This window comes from Diorhabda carinulata, chromosome 1 (genome assembly GCF_026250575.1).
Source record: "Diorhabda carinulata isolate Delta chromosome 1, icDioCari1.1, whole genome shotgun sequence".
Classification (NCBI taxonomy): domain Eukaryota; kingdom Metazoa; phylum Arthropoda; class Insecta; order Coleoptera; family Chrysomelidae; genus Diorhabda; species Diorhabda carinulata.
The window spans coordinates 2,762,100-2,781,699 of record NC_079460.1 but is presented as its reverse complement, the minus strand read 5'-3'; the positions used below and the strand labels follow the sequence as shown (position 1 = coordinate 2,781,699).

The 19,600-nt window shown below is 30.4% G+C and overlaps 1 protein-coding gene across 2 annotated transcripts; it reads right to left on the bottom strand.

Moving 5' to 3' along the window:
* Window positions 1-41: 41 nt before the first annotated feature.
* LOC130896468 (transcriptional repressor p66-alpha) lies at window positions 42-18,526 on the bottom strand. 2 transcript variants are annotated; one of them, XM_057804620.1, is made up of 9 exons: window positions 17,718-18,526; window positions 13,845-14,135; window positions 13,421-13,736; window positions 13,163-13,360; window positions 10,587-10,679; window positions 5,344-5,554; window positions 5,091-5,236; window positions 2,939-3,200; window positions 42-2,886 (listed from the first exon to the last, which is right to left on the bottom strand). In XM_057804620.1, the coding sequence occupies exons 1-9, from the start codon at window positions 17,753-17,755 to the stop codon at window positions 2,666-2,668; spliced, it is 1,776 nt and encodes a 591-aa protein (XP_057660603.1). In that variant the 5' UTR covers window positions 17,756-18,526; the 3' UTR covers window positions 42-2,665. The 2 variants fall into 2 exon arrangements, with proteins under 2 accessions (XP_057660603.1, XP_057660611.1); XM_057804628.1 differs by having other exon boundaries at window positions 13,163-13,357.
* Between the last annotated feature and the right edge of the window lie 1,074 nt (window positions 18,527-19,600).

Sequence of the window (19,600 nt, the reverse complement as noted above, 5' to 3'; positions counted from 1 at the left end):
ACTGATTAAATCAATTAAAATAAGAATCAAGAAAAACGAAATAGTACTAGAACACCTTATATTAAATTTATTGAGCATAGTATGCACCAGTATTTCTAAAAAAAGAATTATGACTAATGTACAATTGTGGAAACATTTATTTACAAATATTCAACCAATACATAAGCTGAAGATTCGATACTGTAAAAGGTTTAGACAAAATTGTGCTTATAAATCGCCAGTATCAAATCTTTCTACACAGATTGTCCCAGAATTTAATATGCTAATTTAAAATCAAGCAAAACTAAGAAGAATGCATCGACATAGATAATTAAATCCTATTCAGTAAACCATTAGTATTTATTTTGATCAAAATTATGGCAAACATAAAGTTACTGTTAGAATTTTACTTCACTATTCATTTTTTAGAAGCAAAATATTCCTTCAAGTCTTTTTATCAGTTTTCTAATAACACAATTTCTTGATAAAACAAAACCTGTTCTAGACCTTTCTTTGCTACTAAAAATTGTGTCATAAGATCTGAATTATACTAAAGAAACAAATCAACAGGATATATGTGAGTGTCTCATTAAATATTAAACATAATTTTAAATGAATTAAAATTGAAACATTCTAATAAATTCTGAGACATCCTGTACACATCAATTTACCTTCACTTTATAAAGCAGTTTTCCAGAGCAACTTTAATGTAGGTAGTACACGCTCGCCAAGGTGACCCAAGAGTGTATACGGAGTTATTTCGACCTCCCTGATTACTCTGAAAAAGTCAAAGGAAGTAAAGACATCTAGGGAGTATTTCTAGTACAAGTTCGCACTGTACGATTCGTTACGAAATTCTTGGAAATGTTGACATAAAAACTGATCTCGTGCTCATGTCGCATTGATGAGTGTGTACTGCCGGCATAATATTTCCAACTATTGTTGTACACCAGCAAACGAAAAGTACAATGCCGTTTCGGCACAGCCGTAATCAAAAATAAATAAATTCTACTTCAGAAAAATATTTTTTTGAAGGTTTTCTACAGTTGTAAAATACAAAGTAACAAAAGAATAAATGCGTTCAAAAAATGAATAATTATAAAAAGGTCGACAAAAATATTTGTAATTAAATATAATTGTTTAAAGCGACACTAATTTCATAGCAAATAGTTTTTTTAAATAAAATATAACAAGAAATATATTCAGATTCTAACAGGTTGTTTGCGGAACACACTTAGAGCTTCATGATAGTAAAAAATTTCCATATCTTGGTCTGACTAATTTCATAATGTTCCAAGAAAATAACTAGAGCGTAGGCCGACATAAAACAAATACGGCTCTGTACAAATATGAAGGACGCTTAAGATGGTTAAGGTGTCTGCTCACTACACCGTAACCAATATATGAACACTACTCATACTAGACCGTTAAATCACAGACTAATACTGTCGCCTACAACTCACGGAACGTCAAGACTATTATGCCACTTTGCTTGACCGCTGGGCGGTGAGTATACTGCACTTGTTGACTGTCTCACCATTGTCATCTGTTGATAGCACTAAAAGACACCACACAATACTTTGTACGTGGGAGAATAAAACTCAGTTTTGGTGGATGTAGCAGATACAAAACGCCGTTGATCCATTTAGGTAGAGCGTAACATGTCAGATACTTTTCTAGCATGTTAAAGGTATGGTGTAGTTAGCAGACTTATTAAATTGAAAATGAATACAATAAACTAATCTCAAATTTGAAAATTGAGATTCGATAGGAGGAACAAAAGACCTACTGACGCAGCAATCGAGTTTAGGGTCACATGTTGCGACCAATATTATACTAAAAATAAAAAAAAGAAACTCATTTCGTCAAAGCAGTAAAGTTACATCCTTCATCTTTTGAAATTTTTGGCACTCACTTGTCAACTTAGCTACCCCGTAACGCTGTTTGACAAAAGATAAAATAAATCGACTGTTTCGTTTTTGAAACTCCAGGATGTTTGTTTAAAATAAAATTTAATTAAAAAAATCGAAAAAATAAATTAAAAGTGATATTGTTAAACGATAAAAAGAGTTGATTTGATAACAGCATAAAACATTTCAAAGTTAGTACCAAATTTATAAAATTTATTTACAAGAAATCAGATAAAAATATAACTGTAGTGAAGCCCTCATTTTACAATAAAAAGATTGAATGTGACTTTACGTCAATATTAAAAACATTAAAAGTTACAGCTGATTTATTTGGAAGTATTCTTTTCTTGACCAGTTTATTTTTTATACAGCTGAAACTTGTTCAGGTCTAAAATCATCTCATATATATATATATATATATATATATATATATATATATATATATATATATATATATATATATATATTTAGTCTCTCGAGCTGGATTTTAAGAAATAAATATGTCCTGTAGTCGAGTTGTGATTAATTATCTGATAAAGTTCAAATAACACTACATATAAAATGGTATTCATTTCAACTGAATAAAAAATAGCACAGACATCGGACAAATAAAGGTATAATCACCATCTACTGTCAAACAACTGAACTTTGTTAATAATGTGTGAATGAGTAGTATGCTTGAATTGTCATAGTGGCGTATCATATAATTCCGTATCCCTACAAAACAGCTAATTACACAATGAAAACTAAACGTATCACTCTCGATTTCTTTCGCATCATGTCTTCCAATTGTGACGTTGTTGTTGAGTTGGTGGTGGAATCATATCCAACAGGTACTGTCGATGTAGATCGGCAGCGCGTTGTATATCTGCCAAATTGCCGCCAGCCGTGTTTTTACCGGTCGCGGCTGCTTGTGCCATCGCCAACTGATACGGGTAAAATAGCGGGGAAAATTGAAGCATATGCGCAGCTGCTGGAGGCCCGCCAGCAGATAAACCTAAAAGAATAAAATCAAAATTATCAGGAACAAAATTTAAAGATTTACTTACTTCTTAAGATCTGCTGATGTAACGCCTGCATAGCAGCTGCATTCTGTTGTTGCGTGTACTTATCCTGGGCGACGGAAGGAGGAGGATGATTTGGTGGATGTGAAGTGCGCGGCGGCGGCGGAGTAGGTTGTGGTGGCGGTGGTGGGGCTGGCGCGGGCGGTGTAGGGGCATGTCTCGGTACAGGTGTGGGTGTTACCGCCTTCGGAAGAGCTTCGGGTGTCACCGGTGACGGCGCTGGACTGCTCGAGGTGAATACTCCATTCTATAAAAAATATAAAATGACAAAAATTTCAATCAAAATAAATATATATATATATATATATATATATATATATATATATATATATATATATATATATATATATATATATATATATATATATATATATATAACACGGTAGGAGTATTTCCTTGCAACATGTTTTACGATCCCATATAACGCATTGTGTATAAATTATCCATATTTATTGCTTGTCGGAAGAAAGGGCTTCTAATACCATTGAATGATAGAAAATTTTTCGAGCTTATGCTTTTATTAAACAACTATTTGTAGGAATATTATTTGATAGCAATCTATCAAAAAATCTTCTGTTTTTGAATGTAATATGCCAGTCGGCTTATTACGTTTTCTTCAAACATTTTGAATAATCCTAATAATAATATTGTGGGATAGTAGTCACTTCGGATTTATTTACTCTAACATTTGAGATTATGAAGGAATTAATTTGTTATCGACCTACCACTCCATTCGAGAATTCAATAAAACCTCGAAATGTATTCGAAATCGTCCTCTACATTTTAAATCAAAATAAATTTCAGTAAATTTGTGGTTATTATATTCTTTATATTCGCTGGTAATTTTTTTCTTTTTTTTTATCATTGTGTTCATAAAAATTCCGGTTATAATTATGGATTTCCCTTTGTTTTAAACAAATTTTGTATAATAGTTTTCATATAAATTCGTATTATCTATTTATTTGGGGAATAGAATGAATAGAACAGATTTCAGTTTGGTTATATTATAAAAAAATATAAATTCAGTTTGGTTATATTATAAAAAAATATAAATTCAGTTTTTCTATATGCTAGTGCATAGGCTCTTTTTTATTCAAATCTGTTCTTTCTTCAGTAATTTCCATCTGTGTTCCCGTTTCCTTCCTCATTGTGTTTTATCCCGCACTTCTACAGCTACCAAGTTGCAGTTTCAATCAACCAAAGGACTCAACCGGTACACCACAAACAACTCAACGTCACAGCCCTCAACTGGAAATTCAGTTGGAAATCCATCCCGGATTTCCATAGATAAGTCCCAGTCTTATTTTCATTCTATATATATATATATATATATATATATATATATATATATATATATATGTAGAATGAAAATAAGACTGGGACTTATCTATGGAATGGAAATTGAATATATATATATATATATATATATATATATATATATATATATATATATATATATATATATACATATATATATATTCAATTTCTTAAACCTTTTGATATATTTATTAAATGTTCTTGATTTTAGATCTCTTCTGATTATATTTTATACATATTTATGCCGGAATACCACCACTTCATGAAGAAGAGTCTTCTGCTGGGGAATTTAAGATTATATTTTTTTTTCGCATCTTTTGTGAGAACGTATATTGATCTATTTGCATTAGTTTCTTTGGTTACATTTCAGTATTTTTTTTCAAATCCTTCTTTTTTCACGTGATCTCTTATGGTTCATTTTTTTTTTGGTTTTGCATGTTGTGTCAAATTCTTTACTCCATTGGTGGCGTCATTTATCACCAATTTGTCATACTTGACTTCTTGTGTATTTTGTTTAAAGTATGTTAATAATATTCTTTGTTCCTTTGTATTTTTTTGGTCATCTCTTATCCTTATATCAGTGCCTTTTATTTTTTCTGTTTGTATATATACTAAAATTTTTATATTTCATATGCCGTCTTTTATAAGATTGTGTCTTGTTCTACCAGGTTTAAAAAGATACTAAAAATAAGCTCATACATAACTGAGGAAGGCGTATATGAAATGCGGAGGAAAAAAATTGTGGGGACAAGTAACCAGTATAAGAATAACTGTACCGAATCATATTCTAAAATTAAATATTGTTATGAAACATACTCACTTGTGCGAGTCTCTGTTCAATTTCTTGCTCCTGTTGTAGAGCCTTCACAAATGCTGTCTTCAACCTATTTGTATGTTCTGCTTTCAGAGCCTTTTTAACATTATTTGTGACACACTGTTCACAAATGACAGATTTACTACCTGAAACTATAAATATATATATAAATATATATATATATATATATATATATATATATATATATATATATATATATATATATATATATATATATATTAATGAACAATTGAATTACCTTTTTGTTTTTTACTATTTTCCCATTTCCAAACGGGAGTGAAGTCAGACTGGCATTGGCTACAAGCAAATGGTTGTGGGGGTAATGGCATTCGTGTTTCTTTAGTGAGAAAATCAACGACATGTTCTAAGCCGACAAGATATATAAATTCTGTATTGCTCGGATTAGGTATAAAGTGCATTTCTGGAGGTGGCGGTTTTGGTGGTGGTATCTGAAAATAAAATCTGTTTACATTACTTGACCAAAAAAATTATAAAACCCAATTAATGTCTACCATTTCAATGAATAAACAGAATTTTTCAAAATACAATTTTCAAAAAAATAAGATTTACGATTATGTATCATTTTTGATGAGACCAACATACCGAAGTTAGAAACAAGTTACTCTATAAAATTAATTAAAAAAGGAATTTCGATAAAAATCTACTCCGTTAAAAAAGTATTTAAACAAGCCATATAAAAAGTTAAAAGTGCCTTATGGGATACCTGGCTCTTGCATGCAATATATTGATTCTAAATTACTTCATTATTGGCCAAGATGAAGTCCATTCTCTCAGAGAGGGATGATGTAGTGCAGGTATGGGCAACCTTTGACATGCTGAGGGCCAAACTTTAGCGTGCAAAACGTTCGCGGGCCGCGTTTAAAAGTACTTAGTGCATTTTAAAGTAGTGATAATATTTTTTTGCGATAGATATTAGACATGAAATAATACGACAATGTTATTATTGTATTATGTATTTATTATTGACATGTATGTGTATATTGACAATGTAATTATTGTATTTATTAACAAAACAAAATAAAATTTAAAAAAATGATACAACATTATAATTAAATAGTTACATTTGCAATTGTTACAAACTACAAATGTTAAATACACTGAAATCAATGAGACACTTGAGCTTGAATTTGGGAAACTAATCCATCGATATTTGGATGAATTCCACTGATACAAAGACGTAAAGAATTTTCCAAATTATCGTCAGTCAGTCTTGTACGATGTGTTGATTTATTAACTTTCATTAATGGAAAGAACTGTTCGCGTTTATAAGTACTGCCAAACGCAGAAATCAATCTTCTTGCGAATTTTCTAAGCTGCGGAAAATTGTCTTCTTCTAGGTATTTTTTTGTAGAAATCGCACAACTCTACGTCTTCAAATTTGGATTTTAGGAGTGAGTTTTCTTGAATCTCGATTAAGTGTATTGGAGCATTTTGTACATTACATTTTGTAGGAGTAGCAAATAAATTGAAACATTCTTCCATGTTTTTGAAGTCGCTAAATCTGTTCGAAAATTGTTCCGACGGTAACTTGAGTTCTTCAGCATATTGAGCATAAGCAATATTTTCATACGCAGAGAGCGTGTTGAAATGGTAACTGTTACCAGACTGCAACTGTGACTCCCACAAACGTAGTTTGATCTGAAACGCTTTCAAATGGCCGTACAAATCATTTACTAACTGTCCTTGTTTTTGAAGTTTCAAATTTAAATCATTCAAATAGCCTGTAAGATCGACCAGAAATGCTAAATCACATATCCATTTTGGGTCACTCAATTCAGATAGTGACTTATCTTTCATTTTCATAAAGTCTGCTATCTCATTTCTAAGCTCGTAAAACCGTTTCAACATTTTTCCTTTGCTCATCATCTGACTTCACAATAATATGTTACGTCGTTATATTCAGCTAATATTTCATCCAAAAACGTCTTGAACTGACGATGGTTAAGCCCTCGGGATCTAATAAAATTGATGGTTTTTACTACCACATTCATAACATTGTGGAGTCGAATGGACTTAGAACACAAGTTCTGTTGGTGGATAATGCAATGAAGGACTATCAAATCATCTTTTTGCACATTTAATTCTGTTGCTTTTTAATTCAAAATTCCGATGAAACCTTTTCGTAAGCCGACCATAGAAGGGGCACCATCAGTGGATACTCCAATTAATTTTGACCATGGCTGGCCAAAACTTCTGAATACCTTTTGAACTTCATTAAAAATATCCTCTCGTGTAGTGGTTGCTTTTAGCGGCTGTAAAGCTAGCAATTCCTCAGTAACAGTGAACTCCTTATCAATACCTCGAATAAATATAGCCAGTTGAGCTGTGTCAGACAAATCGGTGCTCTCGTCTAATATTATGGAAAATTATTCAAAACCAGCCATACGGTCAGTCAATGTTGTTTTTATATCATTAGCCATCATTTTTATACGTCGAACAACAGTTCGTCTTGACAAACTAATTTTTTCAAATTCATTTTTCTTTTCAGGACACAAAACACCGCAAACTTCTAACATACACTCCTTGATAAATTCTTCTTCAGCAAATGGTTTTAATGTCTTTGCCAATTTTGAGCTAACTATAAAACTAGCTTTCACAACATTATCAAGTTGTGTTCTTTGTTTATGAACCATTTGTTGCTGTTTTTCAATATTTGCTCTAAGCTTCTGGATTTTGTCTGTTCTTAATTGTCCTGTCAGTGAGTGCTGTGTAGCATGCTTAGTTGAGTAATGCCTCTTTATATTGAATTCTTTCATTACTGAAATGGATTCATTACAAAGCAAACAAATAGGCTTACCATTGTGCAAGATAAAAAAGAATTCTTCAGTCCATTTTTCTTGAAACTGGCGACCCTCTGTATCTACTTTTCGTTTCTTTCCACCAGACATCATTTTTTTTTACTTTTCGTTCAATAAACTTAATAACAAACTATAGTTAGTAACCACTCAAGATGCACACAAATTCACAAAGCAAGTTGACGGCTCTAGCCGTTCGCTAGGATATCGCTTGTCTGAGTTATCACCGAGGTGATAGCTCAAATAGAACTGAACTAACTTTCGGGCCATCCACCCGCTTATATAGACAAAATGAAGGAATAATCTGGAATAAACTAGTTTAGAATAATCGAGAAGCAATAAATAAAATCTTTTGATGTGTAGCCCGTGAGGCGGCAAACTTCAAAGAATTTGATCGAGCAAGTCGAGTGGCGGTGATTATCGAAGGTTTTGATGTTTGCCGCCTCACCGTCACTCCCGTGAGTAAACTAAGGAAACACAAGGAAACTCACGGGCCGGATCATATCTTACAAGGGGCCGGATCCGGCCCGCGGGCCGGTGGTTGCCCATATCGATGGTTTTCTAACGCAACCTCGTAACTCGATTTTTAACGATTTTGGGATTTAAACGAAAAATTAATCGGTAAATATCGTCGCATCGATCTGTAAAGTTATAAATAAAAATATTCATCCATTTTTTTTTTATTTAAAAAAATACAATTTAGTATCTCAATTCAGAAAACTGTGTTATGCGCAACCTCGTATCTTAAAATCCAATATGGCGCATAAACAAATTCCCTCTCAGCAGTTTGATTTAGTTAGTATTACAGTTGAGAAGATTAAAATATAGTCAAGACAAAATAATGTTATGTTAAAATAAGTTATCCTTTGATAACAAATAGGAGGATCTTTCACAACGTTTGAACAAGAATATTTCTGTCAATACTGAAATTAAGGATTTATATTCCAAAGAAATGCCGTTAACTAAGCAAAAATACATGGACTTATTATTTCTTGAACTATTAATACCTAAGGACTATCATTCTTCTTATGAAAATTTAAAATACGTGAATAATGAAAATTAAAAATATTTTTCAAAATCTGCAAATATTGTCTGTATAGGCAATGAAAAAAAATAAATTTTATGATTATTTGATTTTATAATTCTATTCGAAAAGTCGTCGGAAGTGATTAAAAGTATTAATGAAACTGTGTGATATTTATACTAATACTAGAATTAAGACAACAAATTTATCTAGATTTAAAAGAGTAATATATTGTAGTAATTGAGAACTCTTATTATTTGAAAGTTTAACACGTTTGTTCGATTGAAAATTATTTAAAAAGTTAATTTGATCGCAAAAAAAAATAGTTTACAGAACTTTTTCATGTACTTATATTTGTAAAGAATACTACGCAATCACGTAAGTTACGTTTTTTCCTCTGCTGCAAACACGTATCTCAGAAAATAAAATGAAAAATAATGATTAAATGTGTTAAATACTAAACTTATCTTGAAAATTTATCAAGAAAGTGAATATTTTTTAAATTAATAAAAAAATTGTTTGAAAAAATTCTCAATTTAATTATAAAACGTTTTTTGTCATTCTTGAAAAGTAGTAGTTTTTGAGATACGAGGTTGCGTTAGAAAACCATTGATATGTGATGTAGTGTAAGGGATCGCTTTATTTTTTATTTCATTAAAATAAATTCCTAACCTAGTTATTAAACATTTCAAATTATCAATAGAATTGTTATTGTTACCAATTAATACATGTAACGAAGACTCAGCGAAAATAAAGACATATTCTGTCTCACACATACAAAAAAATAGAAACTTCAGCTTAACAAGACTTATCTCATACAGAATAACATAAACGAAGGAAGTTATAGTAAACTAATAACAAAAATACTATTTAAGCTTGAAAATGGAAAAATGAGACATCATCAAAAGTATTTGTGAAACCAATAACTGCAGTCTAAAGGCTCGAAAAAAGAGCATCTGATATTAAAATATTAAAAAATCTGATTTAACTTATACAATAAATGTTAAAAAATGGTCAAATGATTTTTATTTCATTATTTCTGGTTTAATTTTCCTAATAGGTTTTGAAATTGCATAAAGATTTACAACAACAAGGTTAATGCAAGTTAACAATTAATATGTTCAAAACTCTAATTGAAATTTTATGGGATACCTGGCTCTTGCAAGCAATATATTGATTATAAAGTACTTCATTATTGGCTAAGAGGAAGCCCATTCTCTCAGAGAGGGATGATGTAGTGGAAAGGATCGTTTTATTTTTTATTTCATAAAAATAAATTGCTAACCTAGTTATTAAACGTTTCAAATTATCAATAGAATTGTTATTGTTACCAATTAATACCTGTGACGAAGACACAGCGAAAATAAAGACATATTTTGTCTGGCCATAACCAATAACTGCAGTATAAAGGAAGGAAGAGCATACGATATTGAAATAACAATAAATGTGATTTAACTTAAAAAATAAGTATGGGGGCAATGCTACAAAATTCATCAATAAGTAAAAAATACTTTAAATTGGCCAAAAAACCTCGGGTTGATGGCCTTGTGGTACAAAAGTATTAAAAAAAGTTTGTTCGAATTAAAATTGAATTACAGCATAATCCTTTTGAAGTTCGTAATACTTCTTTTAAATAAATACCTGCAATAATGTTTTTTCCAATTGTTTTCGTAATGCTAATTTTGCAGCAGCTTGTCTTTGAGCAGGAGTTTGGTTGTCTTCTCTAGGTCTCTCCTAAAATAATTATTATAATTAATTGGAATGATAATTATCGGAATAAATAATAGATAATTAAACACAAATATAAAAGTTTACTGCCTATAAAAATAAATCTGTAAAAAGATTGTCTATTCTATGACTTTATGCAAATATTTTTGGGCAATCTTTAATTCATAAGTTTCAAAACAAACCCAATTATTGGTTAAAGGAAAGTTGGAATTTCTGGAATCGTTGTTGTAAATCATACTATCACTACATTGTCTGCTCCTTCAAATCGAACATATCAGGCTTGAAGGACCATATGTGAAATTTTTAGAATTACACTGCCTATTTCGTCATATCCGGCTCGAAGAACCAGACAATATAATTGTTACTTATGGTGTAGTGGTAGTAAACATTGAGTTCAAAATGCATAGCCGAACAATAGTTAATAGTAGTTACCTGTCAGAATAATTAAAAATACATTTTAGCAGTACTGAAATCATCATATGAGACAAAAATATTTTTTGTGTAATCTAATATTAACAAAATATATAGTTGTAATTTGATATTATGTAAGATTTTATGTAGTATCTTTCCAGCTGGCTTAAGTGAGAGCAGTTTAATTGAAAAATAAAATCAAAAACCATCGAAGATTCTATGATTTCTAAAGATAGATTATTACCTCTTGAATAAGGTTCGGCTGCATAGGTCCACCATGCACCAAACCTTTGTTTTCTACTCCACTAACAGTCTGGCAGCAAAGTAAAAAAGAATAAACAAATTTAATAAAAACAAACTACACTTTTAATTATCAACAGAAAAATTGTGACTCATTGAAATAATAAATAAAGTTTTAAAGCATCAGCTAACAAAAAAAGTGACCCTAATGTGGCTACCAGGCAACCAGGATATTAGGAAGGAGAAAATCTTGCCAAAAAGAGGCAATAACTCCTTATTTTGGACCTCATGGGTTATCACATCAACAATGAACAGAATGGAGGGCTAAAGGATAAGATGGAAATTTATTTGAGAAATGTTCCAAATCTAAGGTATTTCAATAATATCAGCTGAGGCACTTCTCATGATGTTCATAAATGACTTTAAGATAATGGTCCGTATTAAATATGATCTTAAAATAATAGGCATAGCAGAGGAAGACAACTGCAGATTATGAGAGAGGCACAGAGACAGCAGAACATCTACTGAGCAAAAAATCTGTTTATTCCAACAAAAGTATTAGGGAGCAACAATTATCGACTAATTAAGGGTGTGGGGATAAAAAATCCATTCAGTTTTAGACAGCTTAGCAAGTGGGCATTGACTAAGAATGTTATTAATTGTTTCTCATAATTTGGCAGTTGTCAGAGTATGAACATTAGTAGTACTACTAGTAGAACTTTTCAAGTATTGAAAATCTAAAAGAAAACGAACGAGGTAAGATAATTGTAAAATTTCATGAACAAAATCAACATCTAAAGAAATTGTTTACGGTTTACTTTCTAAAAATGGGAATAGCCATTTAAACAATTTACAATATCTATCGGCGTGTTCAGACATGTATTTCGATTGAAAACAAGTTAGAATAAAGTGGAAAAGATCAAAAATATGCTAAAATAGAAGCTTTGGTTAAAAGGGCTCACGGAAAACTAGGTGTCAGTTTGTAAAAATTGGGCAGAAAATTCAAAATCGATAAGGAAATGTTAGACAGCCTATCTAAAGGAACAGAATTTAGTTTGAAAAATCAAGAAATCGGCACATAAAGAATCTAAGAAGCAACAAAATTCGTCTGCTAAAGTTTTGGAAATCATTATCGAAAACAAGTTAAATTTTACTTTTGACGGTAGTGAAACAGTGAATAATAAGATTTATTATTGTCAGAAAGGCAAGGAAGTAAATCCAAGTGTATTTCAAAAAACACAAAAATTTCAATTCGAAAGTATTAGTTTAGTTGGTCGTTTTTCAGCATACATTTGTCCCTCTGGAAGTTCTGTAACCGCCAAAATAAATGAATAATAGTGTGCTATATCTAGATTAATGCAGTTCATAAAGAAAAAACATCCTGAAAAACATTTTATGGTTTGGACAGATATGAAAACTGCTCATTATGTAAAGTACGTTGTGGAAGCTTTTGCAGAGTTGATTATTTTGTTTAATGAGAAGTCTAGGAATGTTCCTAATGCGCTTCAACTAATGCCAATTGAACAAAATTTGAAACTAAACGCATATTCTGAAGGTGGGGAAGCAACTACACATGAAGAATTAAATAAGAACAAACTCCGGTAAACGCCTGATTCAGTATATCATAATTTAATGCAATATTTAGGAACAAAAATTAGGAAAGCGAGCCCACTGGGTGCTGATTCGCTTATATAAAATTTGTGTAATTATTAATTTGTATGGATTTTTTGTCCCTACACCCTAAGAGCATATATACCAAAAAATGAACTGTTCTTTTAGCAAGAACTAAAACATTTAAAAATATTTGGACTTTATAAAGAAAATATGTTTATTTATACCTTAATAGATTGGGGAGGTGCAGGCGTAATTGTCACTGAAGGAGACAAGTCTTTAACTCCGGGTGGAAAACCACTTGGTGGTCTACCCATTGAACTCCTTTGAGGTGGTTGAGGAACTGATAAACTAGTTCTGTTATTAATTGGAGATGCATTCATAGGTGGACCATGCATACTAGCACGAGGAGGTGGTGGTTGCTGCTGAAATTTAATAACCATCAAAATAAAATCAATAAATAGCATAATTATATAGAAACTTACAACTCTTAATAAGTGTTGAGAGTTACCACTGCCGTTGCCGGGTATATTGCTCACTTTGTGCGAATTATTAGAAGACGGATGTCGTGAATGTGCCATCTGTGGAGATTGTTGACCTTTGGGTGGAACCTTGACTGTTGTAGGGGTGATACTGAGACCACTTGGTAAACCACTTGTTGGTAAAGCTGAAACGGGAATATTAGGGGGCAAAACTGCAACATTTTCTTTTAACTGTTGAGACTGCTTGAGCTTTTTGAGAAGAACTAGTTTCATTTCTTCGGCTCTAAGCTCTTCACGTAACCTTCTCAGGCCCCTCTCCCTATATAATACACAATACATTATAAACACTTTTAGATAGATACTATGGTGAAAGTCCATGAAGATGTTTTGCTGAGTTAGAAAAATATATGTTAACCAAATTAATTACCTTTGCTTAATCTCAGCAGTTGTATATTCCCTAATTGGACTGAGTGGAGGCATTTCTCCTTCACTTGAATCACTGCTGTACTCAAAATTCCCGTTAACTCTTGGTTTATCTAATAAACCGTTGATTAGAGCATCCGAACTTTCTACATAAGATCGGGGTTCTGTTCTAGGCCTTAAAACTCTTCTAGAATTCGTTAACGGCAGTGGTTGTTGTTGAGGAATTGAGGAAGTTGAATTGTTGTTTGTTAAATGAAATGGAACGTAATTTGGAGGAGTTGATGAAGACCTGTTGCTGAAATATATATATATGACAGTTATATCAGACGATTTTTGTGTATATACATTTTATTACAAATACATATAAACTTGAATACTAATATGTACTTGTCTTTAGCTACCCATATGTTACTAAAGCAATAAAATGGTTATTCATATTAGGACAAACAATGCAAATCAGATAGTACAGCCATTAACATTAAAATTGTGTTCTAATCTAATCAGCATTTTTTCCACAGTGATTAACAATCAATAATGTCCACATCCTTTTTTATATTTAATTAAAATTGTAAAAATGAAGTGTATTTTGAATAGTGCAAAGTTAACTGAAACAAAATTTCCTTTTTTGGAAAACATACTTAGTACTGGAATTGAGTGCAAATTTTAAATATTAATCATATTTGCTTTTTAACTTTTAAATTTTACAAAAGCACCATCATAAAATATACAGTTCCATGAGTAAATTACAATATATTTTCAATATTTGAATTAGGATTCAAGTGGTGGTAATTAACTCAACAACCAATAAATCTCTGGTCTAGTGACCATAAAAAAAATTTTTCAAACGAATTTTGCTCTATTCATCATTATAGTTTCCTTCAAAAGTGTGATACAGTTCAACACTTATACAAACTTTTTTATAGAATGTTTTTTTCGCCACAAAATAGCTTGATACTTCAGTGATAATCTCATTTAATACATATATTTTTTTTAAAATGATTTCTTGGGGCCTGAAAATAGCGAATAGTTACTGGGAACCAAATCTGGGGAATATGATGGGTGAGGAAGCGATTCAAAGTTCAAATCATTAAATTTTTTTCCTCAATTGGTCCAATAATCTACAGTAATAGTCACTATTGAATATTTTTCACTTGTTTAAATAGTCAATGAACAATACAAAATGATATCCATAAATACAAAGGCAATAACCTTGACAGTCTATAGCTGTGGTTTTATCTCCTCATTCAATTGACTTTTTATTATAGGAGCATTTTTTCCAGAGATAACCTACTCATTTAAAAGATATTTTTGTTTTTAGAGCATTTATTCTGGCAGGTAAATGGCGAGTAGCTACTGGGAATCAAATGTGGGGAATATGGTGGGTGGAGAGGCGATTCAAAGTTTAAATCACTAAATTTTCTTCTTCAATTGGTCCAATAATAACCACTGTTAAATATTTTTTATTTGTCTAAACAGACAATACACAGTGAATAAGCCTATATACTGAGGCAATAACCTTGGAAGCCTACAGTTGTGGTTTTACCTCTTCATTTAATTAAATTTTTGTCATAGGAGCATTTTTTTTCAGAGAGAAGCTACTTATTCAATAGATATTTTTGTTCTAGAGCATTTATTCTAGCCTGTTAATTGCGAGTAGCTACTGGGAACCAGCTCAGGAGAATGTGGTAGGTGAAGAAGTGATTTAAAGTTCAAATCATTAAATTTTCTACTTCCATTGGTCCAATAATATGCAGTAGTAGTCGCTGTTGAATATTTTTCACTTGTCTAAATAGTCAATGAACAATACACAGTGAGTAAACCTAAATACAGAAGCAATAACCTTGGCAGCCTAAAGTTGTGGTTTTGCTCACTTTTGCAGGGACCAGTTAGCTCAGATGACATCAGTTTTCATTTAGGTACATAAATCCAAATTCCATCCTTGGTTATGTGTCAATTTAAAAAATTCTTTTTATTTTGCAAAAACAGCTCCAAAAAGTGCTCTGGACCATTAATTTCTTGTTGTTCTTCATCCATTATAAGTAAATGTGAAACCCATTTGGAAAATTGTTTCTACATATTTAAATACTCATATAAAATGGTGTTATAACATCTTAATAATTTATACTACCTCTTTCAATTTTACTTGGTGCTTCCCATTATAATTTTCACAATATTCTTATGTTTAATGATGTAGCCTCTCAAGTTGTAAATCTCATCATCTGTGCTTGTATAGATACTTTTAAACTCCATATACCTGTCAACGATTGTTGATTTTCATGGAGAAGAGTCACATAATACTTTACAAACCAAACCTCTTCCATAATTGTATTTTTTCCAAGTGAAAAATTCTTTTTTATCATTTAAAAATACTTCACTTTGGTTTTTGTGAGCTCAATAAATTCAACATTTCATAATAGCACTGATAGAATTAGTTAAATGAAATATAATAATCATGAGAATTAGTTCCATTGAAAATCTAAAATATGAATACCAAAAATATGTCAAATACACAAAATAGATGCATGTGTAGAAACTTTTTAGGTCGCCTACTCCAGAGACATTTGATTCAATTAGTGATAAAATAAATTAAATAATAAACCTAATACAACGCTAAGGCCACAAGACAGATAAAAAGTATATAACTACATTATTTTCCAAATCAATGCCACAAGTATCAAAAGCAGCAATCCGAGAGATCCAGGAGCTTTTGGTTTTTAAATAAAATTTCTCTTCACAGCTCTTCATATTTCCTTGAACTTTATTTCTAGCCTCCATGTTTCTAAATTATTCAATATAATTCTGGAATGTCTTTATACTTATTTTATTCAATTGTTTTTGTCCATTTATAGAAATGGATACACTATGCTATTTTTTAAAACTGTGTGATAATATCAAATGCAACAATCAGTGAGGTCTAAATGTTTTAAAGAAAATTGTGTATAGCAATAGCAAAAATAAATTCAACTGCAATTGAAGAATGGTTTGGAAACATTTTGAACAAACCTAATCTTTTTTAATTGCATTCATATACTGCACCTTTACATATTGGCCTTATTCAAAACCCAAACCAACCAAAAATAAACTTTAAGATTTTTCAGTTATATTAAATAATAATAGTAATGGTTTATAAACTTCCAAGGGTTTCACTAATGACTTAAATGAGACTTATCCTCTATTTTTTGTTTTTATTTCTTCTACTTATAGGTTTTTAAGGTCTTATTGTATGATAAAAGATATGACAAGGATAATCCACAATTGTCTGGAGAATCTGGATTGACCCCAGTATATGACCAAATCGAATTATGTATTTATCTAAAGTACATTTTTGTCATTCAATTTTGTATTGTTTCAAATATAAAAGAAACAGAAAAGACCTAATTTGAATTTCCTTTCAAATTAATGCTAGAAATTATATTCAGTCGATGTAAGATATAAATACTAATATACCTGCAACTGACCCTTATATATCAATTGCAAGTAATATCAAATAAAAAAATGTTTTTAACACATCTTCACAATGGAATAGAAAAACAACAATTTTATTTTCCATGTTCGATTCCTTGAAGATTTAAACTTTTAACATACATATAAAACAAATGCATTGCACAATATATACTAACAAATTATGAGTAGTCAAGGAATCGTATATTATATATATATATATATATATATATATATATATATATATATATATATATATATATATATCTTTGTTAATTATTGTTTATCAGAAAATACAATTATCTTTAAAATAAGCAATTGGAAAAATAATTTAGGTAAATACGTCCCATTTATGAATAGACACATTTAAATTTTCATTTCCTTCAATGTAAATTGGCTAAGTAATTTAATTTTACAAATGGTATTGTATACATACCTAATACTCAAATCTACAACAGTTTCATCGACATCCATTTTTTTAGATAGACTTCCAAAAGAAAGTATCACCTTTGTATGTATTATCTAACGTATTTATGTATAAATAAACACACATCTGAGTATACAATACTTTATTACGATCTAATGAAACCCATTTAAGTCTACCTAACGAAAAAAAGTAATTGTATGCTTTCTAGCCTATTCACTCAAATCGTGGCCTCCTACCACTGTTGCTAATTATTATTATCAAAAGATGTTGATAATCAACATAGGCGATAACCCCATTCCTAAAAGAAACCTTTTACGAAACACGGTAGGTTCGTTACGAATCACTAGACACTTCTTTACCGCTTATTCATGAGATGTTAATATCCACTTTTTGTTATTAATTGTTATACACTGAAAACTTGAACACAAAAATAACTCCAACCACGATACAAATCAGAAGAAGCCGCATCCAACGACACCAAACATGGTACATTTATGAAGTGATGGTTGAACGCACCTTAGGTCAATTAGTGCACCGAAATTGTAATCTAAACTCGCGTTGACAAATCGATTATCTTCCTGCATGTATATACACTTTTCTGAATAAAAAATCATCATTCTACTTGTTATCAAAATATAAAAACTTTTCTCAAATGAACTACTGGAATATGTGTCACACCTTATTATTAATAATATCGAGTAGTTTTGATTAAATTTATTTTTATAAAAACACGAAAAAAGTGAAAAGCGCGAGACACCAATTCACCCCGAGCCAAAATTAACAGACAACTGATTCGTTTCAATATGGCGCGGCCTTGTGTTGAGCTTATACACCGACGCAAAGGTCAAAGACACTCTTATCATCTGCTCTCTTTTTTTCCATTATAAAAGTCTATTCATAACGTACGTCTATACTTTTTACGTCTTGCATTTATTTATTTGGCACATGATACAATCAACCGCAGCTACCAGGTTATCTCTTTCACTCGAACGAATTCAAAATTGTATCTTTCATCTTTATACGGCGTTGTTTGCATTTGTAAACTTCTAAGCCAATCAAAAACAATACTCTTTAGAGGTATCTATCTCACTTCTACTTTCTATTAACCCATTACTAAAATAACATGTTCGTCTGATTCTTCATGATTAGAAAAAAAAACAAAAGGTGTAATGTCACAAGTGATTTTTTTCTTATGAATAAAATACATATATGTATATATATAATAAAACAAATTACTTATGTAATATTTTCATCCAAGGTCATATACAAAAAATATTTAATATATACATAATAATATGATAATAAATATAAAACAATGTATCATATAATAACTAATAAAATAATGATCAATATCATTTGTATTGATTTTTATCACAGGTATGTCCTCATAATGAATATATAACTTTTACTAATACATCGTTTATCCATATTTTTTAACGAAAGAAACAGATTTATCTGAATTTTAAAAAAATATTTTTAGAAGTTTAGTGAATATGTATAGGATGTTTGTATTGTTAAAGAATGAATTTGTTTTATCTCTTCATCATACAGTATCATTTTCATATCTTATCTTTTTTGTTTTCTAGGCATTTTTTTTAATTATCTGTTATACTTACCAAATTAAAACAAATTTCTTTATTTCCAATGGTTTAACACATTCTTTTTGAAAATATTGTTTCTACACATCTTGCTTTTTAGAATCTATACTTTGTATATTTCTTATTGTACTTTTATTCGTGTTTTTTCATATTATAGCTTTATCTCTAGTTTCTTCTTGTTTTTAAATGGCTCTCTTATATTCCTTATTGTATTTTTGTTTTATTGCTATTGATTTATCTCCTTATTTTCTAATTGTTCTACTATACTCCTAATTGTAGTTTTATTCATGATTG